This window comes from Mya arenaria, chromosome 5 (assembly GCF_026914265.1).
Source record: "Mya arenaria isolate MELC-2E11 chromosome 5, ASM2691426v1".
In the NCBI taxonomy this organism is placed as follows: domain Eukaryota; kingdom Metazoa; phylum Mollusca; class Bivalvia; order Myida; family Myidae; genus Mya; species Mya arenaria.
Genome location: NC_069126.1, coordinates 25095575 through 25117806, shown reverse-complemented (window position 1 = coordinate 25117806; position 22232 = coordinate 25095575). Strand labels below are relative to the sequence as shown.

Genomic DNA, 22232 nt, shown 5'->3' with positions numbered 1-22232 from the left:
TTTTTTTATACTTTTTGAAACTGAAATCGGTCTGGCTTGGTCAAAATCGGTCCAGACCGGCAAATTGCCGGTTTTTAGACGCCCTGGTTCATATGTCCCTAATGTTTTGCTGAACAAATTTGGAATGGGCTATTGTGAAAAAAGTTATATTTACTGATAAATTCGTATAACTTTTTTCACAATCATTGTAAAATAAGTTAAACGATTCAGTGAATGCTTGACAAGGTTTTAATTGAAATATATGGATTTCTATTAACTTTTGACAAATGACATAACTTGGTCAAAATTATGACTTTTTGACTATTATTTTGTGCTTTGATGTACCAAATCAGAACACAATCAGGCAGTGTAGCTATGAGCATGCCTCTGCATTAGTCTAAAAAAATAGATGTGTTATACGGATTCTTTCAATCCAGGATTTGCCATATCGTAATTCGAAACATACAATTATTTGGACTAGCCTCTGCAATAGCTAGACTGGATGATCAACAAGTTATCACCATTTGGTCAAGCATTAATGACAAATTGTACTTCTGATCTGGGAATAATAAAGATATTTTGATCCCAGTGCTGTCAATACCTCCTTGAAGTGAATTACATGTGAGTTACATCTTAGTATGTATAAGGTATAGCCCATGGTTACTAGTACTACACATGAAATATTATTTTTTTTATCATCATTTCTATTGATGCAGCACTCATCAGCGCACTTAGCTATGAGACCATAATATACTGTTCGAAGTAAATTTGTACTTACCATGTTAATGATACTAAATCTTAATGTTTATACACCTTGCTACACCAGCATCACTTTCATATGTTGATCTTTTACGTGCTTTTTGCACATATTCATACAATTGGCTTCATTTAGAGAGGAAACGTATGCATATGTATGTGCATATTCTAAATTCAATTCTATTTTAATTCCGTTTGCATTGTTGCAATGACATGCCACAAAATTGAATTGCATGAAGTTTCGTGTCATTTATCTCATGTTACTCATGGGTAGTGTAAAATTAATCCATGTGATAATGTTAATCATTCCACTGACAGCCTAACTCAAATGGTCGATTTGTTTTCGAACATCATTACATCATTACACAAATAAGGTATGAACGGTGAATGTTTTGACAATGCACATTTGGACACCCTTTTTCGGGGGATTCACAATTCACTTTTCCAAAAGAATTGTTCGGCTTTTGATAGTGGTGTGGAGTAATATGTTCATTTTTATTTGTACATAACGAGTATGTTAAATTTGAAAAAAAGACGATTTATTGATGAGAACAATGCCGATCAAAATTTCAACAAAATCAACGTTCATTTATTTAGAATTTCCTTTATGAGTTTAAGAACTTGTTTGCCTCGTACTGAGATGAGCGATGTGGTGTTTCAGCCTGCTTAAATTACCATGTAGTCATTACATAAGCGGTATAATAGCTGCAAAAAGCTGGATACACAAATGTTAACACGCTAAATTCTATGATATAAATATTGAGTCTAGTGTGGATATATCCTTTGAAGGTGTCCTCAAATAGCTGGTAAATTTTTCACACATTATAGCTTTAAAATCTTATTTGAGAATGAACGAAATTCTTCAAACAACAAAGGATTTAAAACATTAAACGAGACTTACCTTGGTAAGGCGATTTTTTATGCCCCCGAAGGTTGGCATATTAAAATCGCACCGTCCGTCCGTCCGTGTGTCCGATAACTCGTGTCCGGGCTGTTACTTTCCCTTGTATGGACAGATTTTAAAATAACTTGCCACATGTGTTCCACATACCAAGATGACGTGTCCTGTGCAAGACCCTTGTCCCTACCTCTAAGGTCAAGGTCACACTTAGCGTTTATTCACAATGGAATGCGTATAGGTTGTCGTATCGGGGCTGTAACTTTCCCTTGTATGGACAGATTTTAAAATAACTTGCCACATGTGTTCCACATACCAAGACGACGTGTCGCGTGCAAGAGCTGTGTACCTACCTCTAAGGTCAAGGTCACACTTAGGTGTTTATTTACAATGGAATGCTGCATATAAGGACATAGAGTATAGGTTGTCGTGTCCAGGCTGTAACTTTCTCTTGTATGGACAGATTTTAAAATAACTTGCCACATGTGTTCCACATACCAAGACGACGTGTCGCGTGCAAGACCCATGTTCCTACCTCTAAGTTCAAGGTCACACTTAGTGTTTATTTACGATGGAATGCTGCATATAAGGACACAGAGTATAGTTTGTCGCGTCCAGGCTGTAACTTTCTCTTGTATTGACAGATTTTAAAATAACTTGCCACATGTGTTTGACATACCAAGACGACGTGTCGCGTACAAGACCCATGTCCCTACCTCTAAGGTGAAAGATACTCTTAGTGTTCATTCACAATGGAATGCTGAATTTAAGGAAATAATAGTGTAGGTTGTCAAGTATGAGTGGTATTTTTTTATGTTCAGAGGCAATTTAGAATAACTCGCCATATGTATTTGACACGTAAAGGAAAGATCAACTTTTCATGTACTGACCTTGTTCATAGGTCAATGTCACATTCGGGGGCATTCGTCACATACTGTGACAGCTCTTGTTTTTTTTATTGTTTGAGTAAAAATAGAGTGAGGGTTTGAATGCATCCCTCCCAACTGACAGATTTCAAAAGTAGTTGTTGAATATCAAAAAGATTTGGCAATTAATATATTATACCAAACTTTTTCAAATAATGTAGACAACACCCCTTAAAGACTATCTGCCTAAGCGCAATGACATCTCAATCAAACAACGCCTTACCAAGGTAAATCTATTTTATTTTTTTGGAAACAAATACTACAGATGCACTAACAAGATTTACCACGATTAATACAGTTGTTTAAATTTACCAAAAAGGATGAAAAAAATGTCATAAACAATGGTTCTTATGAAGGATACCGAGTTTAATTTGAAAAAAAATGTGCAGAAAACATGGTATTTCACCCTTAAGAGATGATAGTAGATCGCAGTAAATCTTTAAGCATTCACCAATTATTTAATATTTTTGCACTTTCTGCTATTAAATACATGGTTACAATCTTGTTATCAGAAATTAAATTTTTCCATAAATGCATAATAATAGGTCTCAGGGTATATCACTCAAAATTTATGTTTGTTATACATGTGAATGTTTGATTTTGAATAAGAGTGTCACTTTAAGTCAGAAATTATATTTGTGGTTTGCCCTACATAGTATTAGAAATCAATGAAAAATGTCACACAAATGAACATTTCTCAGCTACTTTAAAACGGCAGTACCTTGTGGTCCAAGTGGAGTTGTGAGATGATGACCTGCCAGGAGTCGATATCATAGTTCACTCTGTAGTAGCCATTAAGCCCACAGTTACCCTTGATCCATGTCACACCAGAGGAAACCAGTATTTTCTCTGGAAGCCAAAGTTGTGAAAAAAATTAGACTTGTCCAGATGATTAAGGATTAATGGACAGACAGACAGCTGGTACAAAGTTAATAGATATTGTGTCGCCAGTATATTGTAATGTTTCTTCCCTAGCTAGCTCGGACACGCTTAGTAACCTTAAATTAAACTTCAAACCTATTCTCGGACTGCATTGTCCCAAAAATTAAATATGAAATTAGTAATATATACAAGTGATTAACAATGATTGCTTACAAAACCAATGATTGGATAAATAATTATTATGGTTCAAGAACCAATGTTTAATTTTCCCAAAACCAAAAAAAATCAAATACTTTATAAATGTCATTAAAACAGATATGTTTATTTTGCAGGCTCCGAACTACATGATTCCAGGAACATTACAATATCACTATTTATATTTAATAATAAATTCAGTCATAAGTATACTTTTCGTGATAATAAAAATAAAAACAATGCAATTGAATACATTTAAATCAAACTTTTGAGTTAAGTCAGTTAAATTCAGGAATTCTAACTTTTTTTGTTTAACTAATAATTTTGGTGCATTTGGAGCAGGAGATGCACTGCCACGACCAGTTCTCTAATGTTTTTATGCCAAGTTTTTACCGATCTCTATTAATATTTTTTCGCATTTCAAGTGGAATCTTTTCCTGGATTTTCTATTTTCGCAAGTTAAACTAAACTATCGACGAATTATGGCATTTCACATGAACAGAATGATTATATTTTGAAAGTCTAAGGGATACCAGAAAATGCTGCCGATCAAGAATTTTCTGTTTCTTTCTGTATGAAACGGATAAAAAATCTTTATTTCTTGACAGCTGACTAGATGTTCCCTCATTTCACTCACAACGCAATTAACATTTGTATTGACGCTGAATTTACTTTCTCATGATTGTGTTTCCTTTTCATTAATTACTTAATCTCTGCCACCATCCAAGATAATACATTTCGTACTTGGAACACAAACAAAGAGTTTAATTTAGAATTTATAGTTATTTTAGAGCGTCTCAGAATTTCTGTTAATTCAGTGACCAAAGTCTTAAAGTTCCTAAAGAAAGATAAAGCCAATAGAGAGATCCTGAGCTACTTTGTCTGCTCCTTTATATATTACCAGTATAACAGACCCAAAGTCAGCTGATCAAACGTTGTGGTCTCTCAAGAGTTTCTTGAGGTAGCTTACATAATAGTTGGGGTAACTTACATAATAGTTGGGGTCTCTTGCATAATAGTTAGGGTAACTCTTATATAATAGTTTGGGTCCCTTATGAAATAGACTGAGGTCTCTCAAGTTTTTTTATGTAATAATTTGGGTTTCTTGAGTACCTTTGGTCACTGAGTCAACATTCATACTAATTGACAAATAATCATTTTTTATTTATTTTTTTATTTTTGTTTTTTTACATTTAAGTATTTATACAAATTGAAAACTTGTCAACAAAATATATATTTGTAAGAATCAATATACGCATCATGGTTAAGAATGTTCACTGTTCTAATACATCTTTTTTCCATCATAAACTTGGAATACGTGATAATAAATCATGTAGCAAACTTAACAAGCGGGCCATGATGGCCCTAAATCGCTCACCTGAGTAAAAGAGTTTAACCTTTGTTATCAATATAGCTTGTTTCTCAAAGAATATTGAACAAGAGATGTCACAGTATGTGATGAATGCCCCTGAATGTGAGACATTGACCTATAAACAAGTACATGAAAAGTTGATCTTTCCTTTAAGTGTCAAATACATATAGCAAGTTATTTTAAATTGCCTCTGAACATAAAACAAAATACCATCCATACTTGACAGCCTACACTCTTATATCCTCATATTCAGCATTCCATTGTGAATAAACACTTAGTGTATCTTCCACCTTAGAGGTAGGGACATGGTCTTGCACACGACATGTTGTCTTGGTATGTCAAACACATGTGGCAAGTCATTTTAAAATCAGTCCATACAAGAAAAAGTTACATCCCGGACACGGCAGCCTTAACTGTACCAACATGCAGCATTCCATTGCGAATAAACAATAATTGTGACCTTCAACTTAGAGGTAAGGACAAGGGTCTTGCACGAGACCTGTCGTCTTGGTATGTTGAACACATGTGGCAAGTCATTTTAAAATATGTCCATACAAGAGAAAGTTACAGCCCGGACATGACAACTTGTACTCTATGTTCTTATATGCAGCATTCCTTTGTGAATAAACACTAAGCGTGACCTTGACCTTAGAGGTAAGGACACAGCTCTTGCACACGACACGTAGTCTTGGTATGTCGAACACATGCGGCAAGTTATATTATTATCTGTTCATACAAGAGAAAGTTACAGCACAGACACAAGTTATTGAGCCAGACACACGGAAAGACGGACAGATGAACAGACGGATGGACAGACAGGCAGTGCAATTTTAATATGCCCACCTTTGTGGGCATAAAAACATACTGGTCAAACATGTTGCCTGTATTATCACTGACAGGACTTGTCACAGTTGCCTACACACTGACAGGACTTGTAACAGTTTCATGCACACTGACAGGACTTGGTGATTGACTGCACACTGACAGCATTTTGTTCAGTTGCCTGCACACTGGCAGGACTTGATGATTGACTGCACACTGACAGAATTTGATTCTCATCTGCACACTGACAGGACTTTGTTCAGTTGCCTGCACACCACACTGACAGGACTTGATAATTAACTGCACTTGGTACAGATACATGTGTACCTGCACACTGACAGGACTTTTTTCAGTTGCCTGCACACTTTCAGGACTTTGTTCAATTGCCTGCACACTGACAGGACTTTGTTCAATTGCCTGCACACTGACAAAACTATGTTGAATTGCTTGCATGCTGAAAGAACATTTAGTATAGATACACAAACAACAAACAGTGCACCACCCAATAAAATCAATACACTGCCATAAGCTCTAAATATCAAACTTCAGACCACATTCAACACCTTTAAATTCGATATTAACACAATCCAACCCATCTAGGACAACATCACATTCCTTCTTATGTCAGTGCTAAATTGTTTCATTATATAGATTATAAGTGAATAACACTTTCCACACAGAAGATAAGATTGTAGCATCTGCATGAACAATATAATCTACATGATTGAACATGAAGTTCAATGGAAAAGTCTGATTTTTAAATTTATTATTAAGCAAAAATGAAATTTCTTCTATAGAATAAAATCTATAATAATTATTTGAATCTATGAACCTAAAAAAGAACAAAAGTGACTATGTTGAAGACATAATAAAATTTAAAATCTTGTTACTAAAAATAGAAAGTAGTGGAATCTCCAACAAAAAGGGAGACCATATAGCAAGACTTGCTGCCCTTGCTTCAAGAGTAGACTTAACATAACTTTACATAACATACATAACTTTACATACTTACAAAATGTATTTATAATGAACTTGTAACCCACGGGGTGAGGCCAATTTTTCTCCAGGGGCATAATTTGAATAAACATGGTAGATAACCAACGACAATGTTACACACCAAATATTTAAGCATTAGGCTTCATATAGTATTTGCCAAAAAAAGTTGTAATTTTTCCTTAAAGTTGCAATGGCAACCACAATTCTGAATAGAATTCATTTCTTTGAACAATTTTGAAAAAGCACCAACCAAGGATCATTCCTTTGAAGTCTCATTAAAATTATCCAAGGGGTTTGGGAGAAGATGATGATTATAACCAATTGTTGACGCATTTCCTTTAGGTTGCCATGGCAACCAGAGTTCTGCATGGAATTCATTTGTTTGAAATATTTGAAAAAGCACAAACCAAGGATCATTCCTATGAAGTTTCATTCAAATTGTCCAAGGGGTTTACAGGAAGATGATGATTATAACCAAATGTTGACATTTTCCTTTAGGTTGCCATGGCAAACAGAGTTCTGCATGGAATTAATTTCTTTGAACAATTTTGAAAAAGCACTAACCAAGGATCATTCCTATGAAGTTTCAACAAAATTGTCCAAGCGATTTAGGAGAAGATGATTATAACCAATTGTTGACATTTCCCTTTAGGTCCTTTGTTGACGCCGAACGCGGGGCGACGAACAACGGACGACAGACGCCGGACATCAATAGCTCACCTTGAGCACTCTGTGCTCAGGCGAGCTTAAAATGTAAATATTCTTTAAAAGTGCTGTGAAGTATGTACATTATGCATATTACAATTATGCATATATTTAAATTATGTAATTCATGAGAGTTACTAGCAGGATTAAGCTAAACTCACTATTTTTGTTTTTCAATATTTTGCGTTATATTTATTTCTTCAAGAGTTTTTATACTCTAGATAGGAACTGTCTTTATGATAATCACAATACACCTTTTTTTATTTGTCAAAATTCAATTTAAGTATGTATTTTGACTAATTGAAATAAGCTACTTAAGCCTGTTTAGCTTAAAAAGTTACAAGAAATTTGGGCAGAATTTTAAGTTGTATTCAATCATACTAAAAATACGAACTTTTCAATGTGCATAAAAATAATTCATTTTTAAAGACGTCTGGAATGTGAATGATACGACATGTGCGTTATTCAACATCATCTATATATCTTTAACCCTTAGGCTGTTGATGGCGATTTTAAAGGCTTTGCAAACAGCTTGGAACCAGACCAGACACCGAGTAACTTGGTGCCTGGTCAGGTTCCAAGCTGTTTGCCACTCAGTCAATATATCCACCGGCTACTCTCAATCATGCAGCCACTCTAATAAGAGTCAATGAACGATATACAAGCGTCTAGATGATCGAGACTAAGTTGGCACCATGATTACTTCCTGATTCTTGAAAATTACGTGAACAAATGTCAATTCTACCACCATTTTAAATTTGATTAAATTTTGGACAAATGTGTTTGTTTTAATTTGGCTTCCGCTAAAGTAAACGTATATATACTGGGTAAGAAGTGCTGAATTTTATCGTGAATGACAGTGATTACCGTAAATGACTGGGTATTAGACGCCTTTTTTGCATCTACATGTAGAATGACAGTGATTATCCAAAGTTTGAATTTGGTTCGGACATGTTTGACAGGAATTCGGATGATTGTTACCTTGAAAAGACAGTTTCCAATCGGTCATCTATACCTACTACACCTGTCCAGTTAAAACTTCAGGTGTGTATTTTAACTTCTTTGTTGTTAGCAAATATGATGTATTTTTTGTATTATTTGTTGCCTTCAAAAATATACATTAAATGATTTATGCATGTTTGTTTTTATTTTGCTACAGATCAGAGCAGTGATTATTTAATTCATATGCTATGCATGTACAGTAAATGAAAAATAAAGTTTGGCCAAGAAACAAGCACCAAGTTTCTTGTGTTATCATCAAACTGTTTCAGTAAGGCATACTACATTATACTACAATGAACATTTATGTATACCCGGTAATATTGCTTATTAAAATTTCAGATTCCTCCGATGCAGCGGATCATGAAATTCCTGTACCCATGAGGCAACGAGGGCGTGCTCGTGGTGGAGGCCGTGCTCGTGGAGGCCTTGGTCGCCGATGAGTCAATGTTCGTGGACAGTAGGACAACGCTAAAATTAACCTGACAGACATTCCTATGTGCTTCATGCAATCCAATGAGTTTTACCATTCACTAAAAAACATCAAACAAGCCGTATTGTGTATATTTTTTAAATATTAGTCAAAAAGGATAAAATAAATGGTGTCAGACTGTGTGATTGGAAAAAGGTATTAATCACACTTTGTGTTGTGAAGAAATGTTTGTAGATTTTTTAGATGTTCATGTGTATATTTAAACTATATATGGAAATCATTCAAGTGTTAAATATTTATGCTATTGGTTTTTGTCGATGAAAAAATATTGCATATTCTTGTATTTTCTTGAAATTTTTTTGCTATATAAGAAAATTGACACAATCAGTATTTGCAGTACAAAAGAAGTAAAAGTGTCTTTTGTATTTCTATTACTTGTCTAAAGTTGAACAAGATTTCTAAAAAAATAAGGAAAATCTGCAAGTTTAAAAAAGATGGGCGTTAAATTCTGAGAAAGCCTAAAATCAATCTGACGCTGGCTGGAATTTTCTGTGACATATTATGTGCTGATATGGTTTACAATACAGTGTAGGGTTTTTGAAAATCTCTTCCAGAACTAAGATGGCTACCAAGGCCAATCGTCTAGTCATTGCAAGCGTGATAGCTGTAGTTTATATTTGATTGCAAATGCCTATATTTATTTTGTGAGTTATTGTTCAAGTCACCTTGTCTAGTCATTTCCATGGCATGAGATATGACAATGTATTTTAATAGAGAATTATTTTTAACCAAATTTTTCTAAGGAAAAGTAGAAAACCTAGTTTATAGATTTGGATATGCCATTGGGCAAGCAGGTGGCTGTGACCATTGGTGCTTGTGTCCAGGCTTTCTCTTAGCCATGCATAGGGTATTTTGAAAAAAAATCAAAAAGGTTTAAAAAAAACTGGAAAACTGTGGTTTGGAGTTCTCTCATTTATTAAATATTTTAAAGTAGGGATGGCAACGAGTACCCGATTACTCGAGTACTCGATCGAACGTCCGAGTACTCGAGTACTAAATAACTACTCGAGTATTCGGAAAAAATATCTATAAAAATCACCAAATACACGATTTACAGATAAAATATCAGATCTGGTTAGTTGCCAAGAGGACAATTTATGGTCCCTCTAATCCCCGCTGTGTACACAATTGACCTCAATAAATTAGTTGACAGTTGACAGTGATAGTTGCAAACTGTCAACAAAGGACCCCTATTTCAAATTAGCAATAATGTCAATTAGCGAAGTTTTGATAGCAGTACTTTCACCTACACAATTCTATTGTATAACAATTAGAGACCTTTCACCAAACAATGGACGCTAACGAGCGTTACGAGAATTGATTTCTTAATGGGCGTATTTTAACTATTTTTGCAATGATTATCACAATTAATTGGTTGGTATTTTAAATCAAGAATTATGAATATTAATGAGGTAAACAACAATTACACAGTACGAAAAACTATCATTTAAAAAAAAAATTTGTAGAGTAAACAACTTTTCGTTTACTATTTTTATGTATGCTATTAATTTTTGTTCATTGTAAATCTGATTTCTGCAGTGCATACTTGTATAAAATGAAACGAATAAGACAAATGAAAAGCCTAAAACAACATTTGTTTTCTTTTTATATCATTTTTTGTTAAAATACATAATGAAAATTTACTTACAAGGTGAAAATGAACAAAAATACGACCAACGCACAATATACGTCATTAACGATACATGTATACACAATCATGTCTTCGCGAACACATATTCAATTTTTCAGAGTAATCGAGTACCCGAGTACTTGATCGAACGATCTTCCGAGTACTCGAGTATTAATTTACCAAGTCGTTGCCATCCCTATTTTAAAGAAATACATTTGCTTGATCTCAAATAGCATTTGTTTGATCTCAAAACTAATATTTGTATAAAATTATCTTCTAGTGTTATCATTCTTTCACTGGATGTTATCCTTGTACTGTTTACAATATCATTGTTTAATTAATAAGTGAATGAAATGTGAGCAAAAGTAAGTTAAATGACTATATATATTTGTTCGCTCTTTGCTCGCTCCTCTTTTTTGCTTAATGCAAAACAAATATTTTTATTATCATTTCGCTCGCTCGCCCCAATATTTTTTTGAAAAAATCCGATGAACAAGTTATCAATTTGGTGTGGCCTTACTACAACAAAAACTCTCCAAGCTAATTGTGAAAAAACTCAAAAAGAGTTTTGTGACCTTTAAGCCAGTATGTTTGAAATAGATATTAAAGGTTTATATATGTAATACAGTGGTTGCAATTAACACAAGCCCGCAAGCCCTGCACTGGTAAAATGGTAAAATGTTTTCGGGCTTGCTCAAATTCTGAATTTTTTATAGCAGGGCATGTGAAAAATCTTTATTCCAAGCAATAATATAAGAAATCGGGCTAATGTTCATCCTGAAGTCTAATTTTGATGACAGGTAATATGTATTTTAGTTTTTACCATGCAAGTGCAAAGATTTTTTTCACAAAACAAGCATTTTATGCATTTAAACACAACCATTTTACCTAGCATTACAACTCGACCATCTCATATAAACTTGAGATCAGTCACCTTGTATACATAACCTTAACAACTGGGCCATGGCCAAAAGGCTCTGATTGTTGTAAATCTATGCACCGCAGCCTTGCAGGTGCTCTCCATGTACAGTCAAACCTGGTTGAACGGTCACCTGCTTTAAATGGGCACCTGTCTTATCGGGCCACTCCCCCCCCCCCCCCCCCCCTACGTTTTTACTATATAAAGTAGGTGCATTAAGCGGTCAACAGTCTAATGCGGCCACGGCCACTAATATTTGTCTCTGTGAAGCCATAAAAACACTAATTAGCGGCCACTAATCCCTTGTCTCTGACACTTCCGCAAGTAATTTTGCCAATACACAGCTTCAATTGATACTGAAGTTGACGGAAAAGAACGACAGCTTTGGATATTTCTGTCGGCCAATGAAAATGCATATAACGCCACACGATTACCATGCATGTTTACTTATCGAGAAATCGTGTTTATAACACGTCGGCGATTGTTTCGATCAGAATTGACACACTTAATAAAGATATTGTTATAATTTGCGTTAATAATTACAAAGTTAATTGTCAAATACCGACAAAGACAGCCGGTTATAATAATTATGAATTTACAGTGTGTATTGTTATTTGATGGTGTGAAACAAGTAACGATGTGTATTCACTTCCGTATTAAAATTAATTTAAAAGTGCACGGCTTTATACTTCTACGAACAGATATTTGCATTGCATTGTTCGTGATATTCTTATGAATTTTGATTATGGCTGACAATAAAACAACTCGGAAGTGTTAGATGCTAAAAGAACCTGTCGCGTGTATTATTAGAAAATGGTTGTACTGCAAGAAGAACGGTGGACTGACTGAAATCAATTTCTTGCTTATGCTAACAGTTCAAATTCAAACACTTAAAGACAGAGGAAAATTACAGGAAACGAGGAAATCATTGAATTTGTCTATTCATGATTTTTGACTCACAGAGTGACATGCTTGGCATGATTATGTCAGCTCAATGTAAATGCACTTTAAATTAGAGACAGAAGTGACGCAAACGAAAATGACGGAATACTTAAATTGAACTTAATCAAAGCACTGAAAGTGCTGATGGACGGTGACATTGTTCGGTCTGCTGCAAGTTAAAAACTAAGTCCTTCCTCTTATAAACACAGAAAATTATCGGAACCTAATCTTGAATATAGAAGCATAATTTGAACACTCTTAGGTGAGGACAATTAGACAATGCTTCAAACCAAATATCTAAGCTTGATAATTATTTTCCAAACATAATTATTCATCTTAATGCTGTAGCTTTGAAAAGTTGATGAAAAGGTCACCTGGCAATATCATCGTTAATGTTTGTTTGCAGAACTACTTCATAGTCAAAATTTCTTTCCAGTTGCATAACAAATACGCCGAAAGGACACAATCAAGATAACTGAAGCATCACATTAACAGATGTTTTTTTAAAACAGTATACATGGTCCAAATTTCAATGTTGTACTCAAAATTAAAAACGTAGGCCTTAGCTGAAGCAACTGTGCACAAGATGATCAATTTGCAAGAAAAACAATTGTCGAAAACTGACATAAACTTGGTATTAATGTGTACAATGCATTGAATCTTACTAACTGAAGTACCACATAGTTTACAATTTATTTTAGCTAAGCAGTGATTTTGTATTTTTTCATTAAAAATATTACCGAGTATGTCTACGAAGGTATATAGCTTAAATATACCACCCGTTTGGAGTAAGCCTTTGTAGCACAGTGGATACAACACTGGACTGCTATTTTTTACATTTTGGTCCTTTCTCTATAATTATGATTCAAAGCATAACACATTCTATTAAATAATTGTCCTGAGTTGCGTTACAGGAAAAAAAAATTGGTGCCAATCTTTAAAGTAACACGAGAACAACAATGATGAATTGTTATCCAAACATAGCAACATTTTATTGCAGAGGCCACAAAAATAAAAAAGTAAGTGAAAATGTCACAATCATGGTTAGCCAAACACAACATTTATAATTATTCTTAAAGCAGTACATTTTATGAAAGAGGGTCAAAAAGTCACAGTAAAGAAGATCTGAGGACAACATTGATAATTGTTTTGCAAAACTTACTGAACTTTCGTTGCAGTACCTTAGAATAGAAAAGATGTTCAAACGGTAATTATCAAGGTTATCCAAGTACAATATTATTTTTTGTTTTAAAAGTTATACACATGGTCTAAATGTCTTTGCTGTTGCTTCAAAAATAGAATGTATGTCAAAAATCATATTCTATATCATCAAAGCACAACATTGCTTTTTGTTTTGAAAACTGTAATAAAAAACTTTCATTGAAGTAGCTTAAAAATAGGAAAGTATGTCGAAAGGACAACGTTATCAAAGCACAATTTTGATTTTTGATTTCGAATCAATGGTCTTAATTTCATGGCTGAAGCTTCAAATTTTAATGTGTGTCAAAAGGCCACAATCTAGGTCATCAAAAGACAACATTAAATATTGTTTTCAAAACTGTCTAAAATGCTATAGCTCTAAAAATAATTAGGTCAAAAAGGTCCCAGTCAGGGTCATCTGAGAACGACATATATAAATATATGTTTGTTTTCAAAACAGTACAGATGTCAAGTTTTCATTGATGAAGCTTTAAAAAACATATTCAACAACTTCAGGAAATGTGTAAATAACTTAGCCTTTGTCGATCATACTAACATATTTCCTTGACGAGTTGTATAATACAGTCTATTATATGATGACCAGTCTTAGTATCTTTTTATCAAAATATTCTTTAAGTAAAAACAGCAAAAACAACTTACCTGTTTTACTTCTTTAGTAAACAAGAGCTGTCACAGAGACTGCGCGCTCGACTATTACGCCGCTGTTCAGTGTAAGGATTAAAAAGTTTTGGCGAAACATGGATCACTGTAAAATTAGATTAGATTTCAATGCAATACATTATGTATTTGTTGAGATATTAACATGAATGTGGTTACATGGAAAATTTTAAGTCCAATACTTGAAACTTTAACCAGTATTTCTAAGTTGCATAATAAAGGGGCAAAAATGATAAAATATAAAAGATAGAGTTATCTTTCCTGATTATTTAAGAAGGTTGAATAGTTGGGAGCCTGTGTATAAAGTTTCAATGCAATACATGATGTATTTGAATTTAAATGTCAAATAATAAAGCAAAACCTTAACCAGAATTTTTAAGTCGAATAATAAAGGGTCATTATTTGCATTAAATGCCAACTAGAGTTATCTAACTTGGTTAATTAGGAAGGTTGGATGGTTGACTACCATTGTATAAAATGTTAATGCAATACATCCAGTAGTTGCTGAGATATCAACCTATGTGTGCTTACATGTACATGCAAAACCTTAACCAGAATTTCAAAGTCAAATAATAAAGGCCCATTTTTTGCATTAAATTCAAATTAGTGTTATCTAACTTCATTAATTTAGTAGGTTAGATAGTTTGGAATACATATCTAAAGTTGCAATGCAATACATGATGTATTTGCTGAGATAATGACTAATAGGTGCTTACATGCAAAACCTTTACCAAGGTGTGACGCCGACGCTTTGGTGAGTAGTATAGCTCTCCATATTCTTCGAATAGTCGAGCTAAAAACAGGATACATGTACCATTAAAGCGATGCTATTCTCTGCACTACAAGCATGGATTGCAAAAATTTGTATTAGGAAAAATTTCAAACCAAAGAATCATGTGATCATTCTCACACTGTTTGTAAGAAGAATACATATAAAGGTGATATCAAGTACAGCAGAAAGGAATAACAACAAAAAAACTAAACTCTTTTTAATTGTGACATCATAATGGTCATCGGTAAGATGAAGTCATAGATTACTATGTGTTCATGACGTCATTTCCTATTTAAACCAATATATAGTACCCCATTCAGTACCCAACGTGATTGTAAGTTTTTATCAGGAGATAAGATAAATATCACATTTTCCTCTTAAGAATTGGTTGGAAATTTAATTTTACATTTTTTCATCACAATGAATACAAAATGACAAATTGTCATTTGAAAAAAAAACATTCTTGTCTATGAATTTGTTTAAAACATGTGGAAGGATACTATAAGTTCCATGCTCAGTAGGTAACCCGCGATATGGGATATTCAATGTAAAGGAAACCATATTGCGGTGGAGTGAAGCTCGAACCTAAATATGGATTCTTGCCCCCCATATTTCCAATACTATGTCACCTACTTACCCCGTAATGTAAGTATAACGTTGACAACCTGTTCTCCTGTTTAAATGTTTTATTTATTCATTGAAATATTCATCAAATCCGAATAAAGACGCCATTTTGTTGTAATTTAAATTTGGAAATGGAAAAATGTTGTGTGACCGCGTGACCTGTCCTTGACCAACAGCGGTGTTTCATAAATATTGGAGTCGTGACATTTTTTTGACCAATAGAAATAGACCAATGTTATATTGATATCCCCATGTGTATTTAGGAGAGAAAAAATGTGTGATGGCTGTATTTAACTGGATATAAAGTATACAGGTAAATAAAACAAGAGGCCCAAAAGGGCCTATGCTCTACTGGCATGGCTTTTGTGGTCATATCAATCCAGAGCATGTATGTATGGGTAAAAGGCAACAGACGTATAGTTTATGTTTTGTGTTTGGGTTACCTAAAAATGTAGCACATTCAACATCTGAGCCCAGAAAGTATTGTAAGCAGATTAGTTGCATGAGCTATTTTAATATGTGCCAAGTAAAAGTCATCTGACAAAAAAAATGCTTTCAAAACTGTACTCATAGTAAAAAATTCTGTAGTTTTAAAAGTTAAAAAAAGTTGGTCAAAGTTAAGGGCATCCTAGGACAACATTGATCAATTTGAACAAACATTCACAATCAATTGTGCTGAGATGGATGCACGAACACACAAAAAGATTTTCAAACCTTTCCAGATTTATGTTTACCAAACCTGTGAACCCTGGGTGTGGCCAGTAATGACACCAGGTGCATAACTTAAACATTCACAACCAATTTTGTTAAGATGAATGCGCAAACTACAGAACTTAAAGCTAAAAAATGGCCTTTGGGCTTTCAACAAGAACAAGGCAGAGTAATTTACAAAATCAGCTGCAGAAGCAAAAAGCAAATTGTCTCTCAAAATCCTAGACTTGCAAATTGTCTCCCTTAACTCTAGACTTGAATTAACATGTACATGTAAACTTGGCTAAAAATAGAAAGCATTTCTTTGAAACTTTCATGGCCCATAATCTAGGCATTCACGGGCAGATCTGGCTGGTTTTCGAAAAGAACCGAGCTTTAATCTATATCTAGATACTGTACAAGTTTCATTGAGATACAATCAAAACTGAAGACTGTATCGTGTTCACAACCAATTGTTTACACAATAGCATTTTTTATACTATCAAGGGCCATAATCTAGGCATGCATGGGCGGATCTGGCTGGTTTTCGAAAGGAACCCAGCTCTAATGGATATCTAGATACTGTACAAGTTTCATCAAGATGCAATCAAAACTGAAGACTGTATCGTGTTCACAAGCAATTGTTTACAGACGCACAAACGCACGACCGCACGGACGCACGGATGCACATACACATTACCATCGCATAAGCTCTTCTGGCCTTTGGCCAGTAGAGCTAAAAACACGAAAAAAAATAAAATCTTTATGAATAAACATTATTCAGAATGGGTGGAGTGATTGATGATAATGAGCCCTTCTTAATCATTAAGCTAGTTACTTTAGGTCATTTAATTGACTTAGAAAACAACCCCATTGTCTAATTCATTGTCGACGTAAAATCTTATGCAGGGATTGTGCATCAGGTGAGTGACAGTAGGCTGAGGAAAAACCAAACTCGAAGAATGAAATTGTTAATGATTAAGGATAGCACTTCATTTATGCCTATCTGAAATTTCATTTGCTTAATTGTAGGTTTATTCTATTTTTGTTGTTAAAGCTGCACTCACACAGATTGAAAGCATTGACAACTTCTTTATTTTTTGTCCTCGAACGAGCCATTTTTTTGCGAAAATCCATGGAAACCAGTAATATAAGACTGCTGACAAAAAATCAGATCATAGATTCTTATACTTAAGTTCAAAAATTGATGTTTTATGCATTTTTTCTTTAACTTTTAGTATCAGTTTAAGCCATTAAGCATCAATTTTTGAACATAAATATGAAAATCTAAGATCTGATATTTTGTCAGATATCTTATTATTGGTTTGCTCATATATATTTACGCAATAATTTGCTCTTTCCAAAACAAAAAATAAAAGAAGCTGTTAAAATAGTCAATCTGTGGGAGTGCAGCTTTAAGGGCTCATTATTTCTTAGTCTAAACAAGTTGATGTTCAAATTAAGAGTCTTCTTATCCATAAACATCTATTAAAACAAGTTTTTAAAAAAGAGGGTGTTTTGAAAATATCAAAATTGAATTAAGGAAAAGAATTTCATATTTATCAGGTTTGAACTGACATTTCCAAATGCTTTACCCTTTGGAACAAGCCATGTGGTAACTAAGAAATATGTCAAGTCCAAGATATACGCATTAGCACAAAATTAATCAAGCACAATTTTGATCACAATTCACACACTGTGCAATCATGTCAAAACATGGCCATGTTATAATTGCAAAATTTCCTTCTGATTGAAAAAAAAAATCACAGGCTGTCAGACTAAATTACTGACACTCCTTTTCTATAAAAGTTCATGCTGTCTTCAGAAATAAATTGAAATAACGAATAAGGGTAATGTAACATTCCGCCAAAGGGGGAAGTGCATTCATAGTATGTTGATGTCCTGGATTAAATATGCAAATTAACATACCGGGTCTCTGTTTGGAGGGAGAATATATGTATATAAAAGGGTTATGCATGATTTTCTCTGAAGGGATCTGTTGGCCTTGAACATTTCAGTAATATGGCTTGTTTTTATTGATCTTTTTTAGACATACATGTTTCATGCTTGATAGGCATACCAATGAGAATGATTTGCCCAAAATTGCAACAGAACAATTTCAGGGGTGTAGCCAGCGTTACACACTTACGCACATGCGTAACATCAATTTGAAAAATGAAAAAAAATGATCAAACATGGCATCAAAGTCCAGGGTTATGTTTTGACATCAGAATAAAACCTTAAAGGGTAGATCAGCTATAGAAAGCATTGTTTCTCTGTGCTAGATAGTTAACACAGCCTTAAAAATCACTTAAAAAAATTCCGTGGGGAGCAGCCCCCCCCCCCCCCCCTAACCTCCTACGGTTACAGGGATTCCCCATCCCATAGCCTCTCACATTTAGTACAGCCTCGCTACACCCTTGAATTTAATTAATTGCCAAAAAATGTCAAAATCCTGTCTACATTCTAGTATTTTGATTTTTTTTCTCATTGAGTAAGACCCTTTTGAGATATTTAAACACTGTAAATATCCGTAAAGCTATATGCATGTATACAATATTGATATCCCCAGCATGCACAATTAAGTTATGCATTATCTTTTACTATTGTTAATTTTAACATACAAGAACATACTGCAATTTACACTTACCTGAAAAATGTGCAGACAATGATAGAGAATAATAAGTGGCAGATTTCAAATCAAGGCATTTAAGGCTCACCAGGGGCCTAGCACCATCCAGATAATACAGACAGGCTAGCTCCCGTGTCCTAATACCAGGATCATTTATAGTAACTTTATCTTGTTGAAAAGTTTAATACTTGACTAGTCCAAATAAACAGCAACTTCAGAGTCTTGGACAAGTTTTGTTTTGGCGAGTCTTCATGTCCACATCCAACTTTTTCTCCTAGCCAAGAATGACATTTCAAGCACTAAGTTTATTTAGTTCAAATAATTGTACATTGAATGATTTTTTACCTTTTTGATATGGCACGTCACATAGTGAACACATCTATAATTTTCAACTTGATGTATATTGAGCTTCAAGATGACGTGCATCAGCTAGATAGGTCCAAAATGGCAATGCTATGTTGACAGAAGCTGATCGGAATTTAAGTGTTTAATGAAACACTTGTGTAATTATACACACTTGTGTGATTAAATAATGATATTGGCTCAAGATAAATTATGTGAAACTTTCATGTTCCTATTTTGCAATGCAATGTTTAATATTGAAGTGTTGTTACAGTTGAAGAAAATATTTTACTATGGTATGAATCAGAACAACATGGCATAAAGGGAACCAAATTATGCACTGGTCAGTCAATTGTAACCACGCCCCCCCCCCCCCCCGATCTTGGGAATAGCGGGGACTTGGACTTTCAGTACAGCCAACACCGGCTAAATTCCATGCCATGCAGAGACGAACAGTTGGTAAAATCCCCACCAAAGTCCCTGCACCCCGGGGACTCTAGGCAAGGCCAATTACCCGCTGTATTTAAAACAGACAAAACCACCGCAATCACCCGGCAATGTGGGGCCACCTGACAAGCATAAACACGACCCATTTCACCCGCTATTCCCCGTATATCCCCGGACCTGGGGTGGCCGTGGTAACAATTGACTGGTGCATTAATATCACAATTTTAAAGAAAATCTGAAGTACCTACTGTACTGTAATGTATGTTTTATGCAGAAAGATGACAACTGTGACGCAGATGCAAGTTGTTTCGAGTTATTTATATTATCATTATTTTTCACATCAATATTTGCAACAATTATTAACATCTACTAATGGCACGAAACAAAAGGACGTCATTTTTTTTGGATTTTCACTAAGTTTGTAATTCCGTGTTTTACTGCAACTTTCTTTTAGTAGTGGGTGACCTTTCACCAGATGTATCCCGGAACAACGGGTTTTCGACCGCCTAAGGATTATTTACATTTGTATCATAAATAAGTGAAAATAAAAAATAAATGTTTGTGTGTACCATTTAAAGCAATCATTCATCTTTCAAAAAACAAAAAAATAAAATCTGTTTCAATCGAATGGCGGCTGTCACATGTTGTATTTGACCTAGATACAACATGCTTTCGACCATGACCTTTAACTATACTTCGCAACAAAAGTTTGTGCACAATATTTTTTATTTTAATTTGTATAACTTGTTTAAACTGTTTAATGTATTTTATTTTAAAAAAAACTCTTAGATATTTACATATTTGCCATACAGTCACTTTTTAGTGACTTATCACCACAAGAGTGGCAAAGGAATGCATCATCCTTTCTAATGGCTTTCACATGGGTACAAAATTATAAATTCACCCATCATGAACCCTGTTATCACTGGTCCAACTCTGAATGAGCCTCATATGACCTGCCTAGGCTGCAATATGTTTAATTTTATGGTAACTGAGCTCCCAAATGCAATTCAATATAGTTACATGTAGATGAATTTCATTAATTTTAGAATAAGCAACACACCATATTTTGATGCGCTTTTAATGTTGTGCACTATACTAAGAAAACAATAGGGCATAGGTTTTAGGCTTTGGTAGATATGTAAGATCTGGCAAACAAAAACAACACGATTTTAAAGAAGTATTTTACATGTGAAATCATTTTAAACAAGGGTCAAATTTGGCATTAATTAAAAATGACAAATTGGTGTTGTTTCAAGTATAACTTAAGTTTTTTTAACACCACCATTCCCATTCTTTTTCAAATGAAGATTTCTGACAGTTATACTGGTATGGTTAACAATTGGAGCTTATTTTTACCGGAAGTGACGCAAAATAGAAGTGAATTACCCATTTTCAGGAGGCGGTCGAAAATAGGTTGTGGTCGAAAATAGGTTGTTCCGGGATATATCAGTCATTAATTGTTTTGCGTTAAATTCAGCCAATTTGACCACAAGGTGATGATGTTATTCAATTAATTATTTTTAATTCTCCTTTTTAGCACTAACAATCCATTGTAAAACTCGAGTGTGATGCCTTAAATCCGATTTGACATCGGAAATTCCACAGACATGTGTTGATTCATCCGCCATCTTGGATAAACCGGGTCATTGTGGGTCATGCCATTAACACATCATATTTTTATGATTCTACTTAAAGAGTCTACAGTATGATATATATTTTAAAATATTTCGATATTTCAAAGTATTGAATTAATTATGTTTAGCAACAATGTACTTCAGTATTCAGTTCGAAACATTTACGGATTTATTTTTATCGATACAGTAAAATGGCCGAGGAGTTCAGAATGCATTTTTGTAGTAATGTAGTGGAACTATTTCCATGAAGTAGTCAATATTGGCGAAATGATTTATCAATATAAATATTTGATTTCAGTACCAATTGTCAATAAATTATACATGACCCAATTCTCTCACTATTCGCCCAGATATTTTAGAAAAAAACTATGTAACAGCCACTTTAAATCAGCTGTGTATTCAAAACAATGATGCGAACTATTTACTGAGTGCACTGGCGTGCTTTGGTTTGTAGTTTGATCGGCTGATGTGCCTACTTAGCACGGGCCCTGTAAATTTAGTTGTGTAGACTCATTTTAGGTGTTTTTGTTTATGCTATGTTTTAATTTTTATCTATTGCATTATATTTGTAAATTTGCAATAATGTTGTTTTTTCTACATTGATACTTAGTTTTCAACTTTCTTTAATGGTACTGATGATACTGAATGTGGTATGAGGTGGTTAAGATACATAATCAACCTCTGTTTGAACAAGGC

At 34.1% G+C, this 22232-nt stretch overlaps 1 protein-coding gene across 2 annotated transcripts in view; it reads right to left on the bottom strand.

Annotated features, from left to right (window-relative positions):
• Positions 1-3280: 3280 nt before the first annotated feature.
• The window catches only part of LOC128234695 (endoplasmic reticulum aminopeptidase 1-like), a gene marked incomplete at its 3' end in the record, with an annotated part of 245411 nt that continues 226459 nt past the window's right edge, over positions 3281-22232 (bottom strand). For both annotated transcript variants that reach the window (XM_052949111.1, XM_052949110.1), the window contains 1 exon segment: positions 3281-3408. In XM_052949111.1, the coding sequence (XP_052805071.1) occupies positions 3281-3408 (128 nt within the window).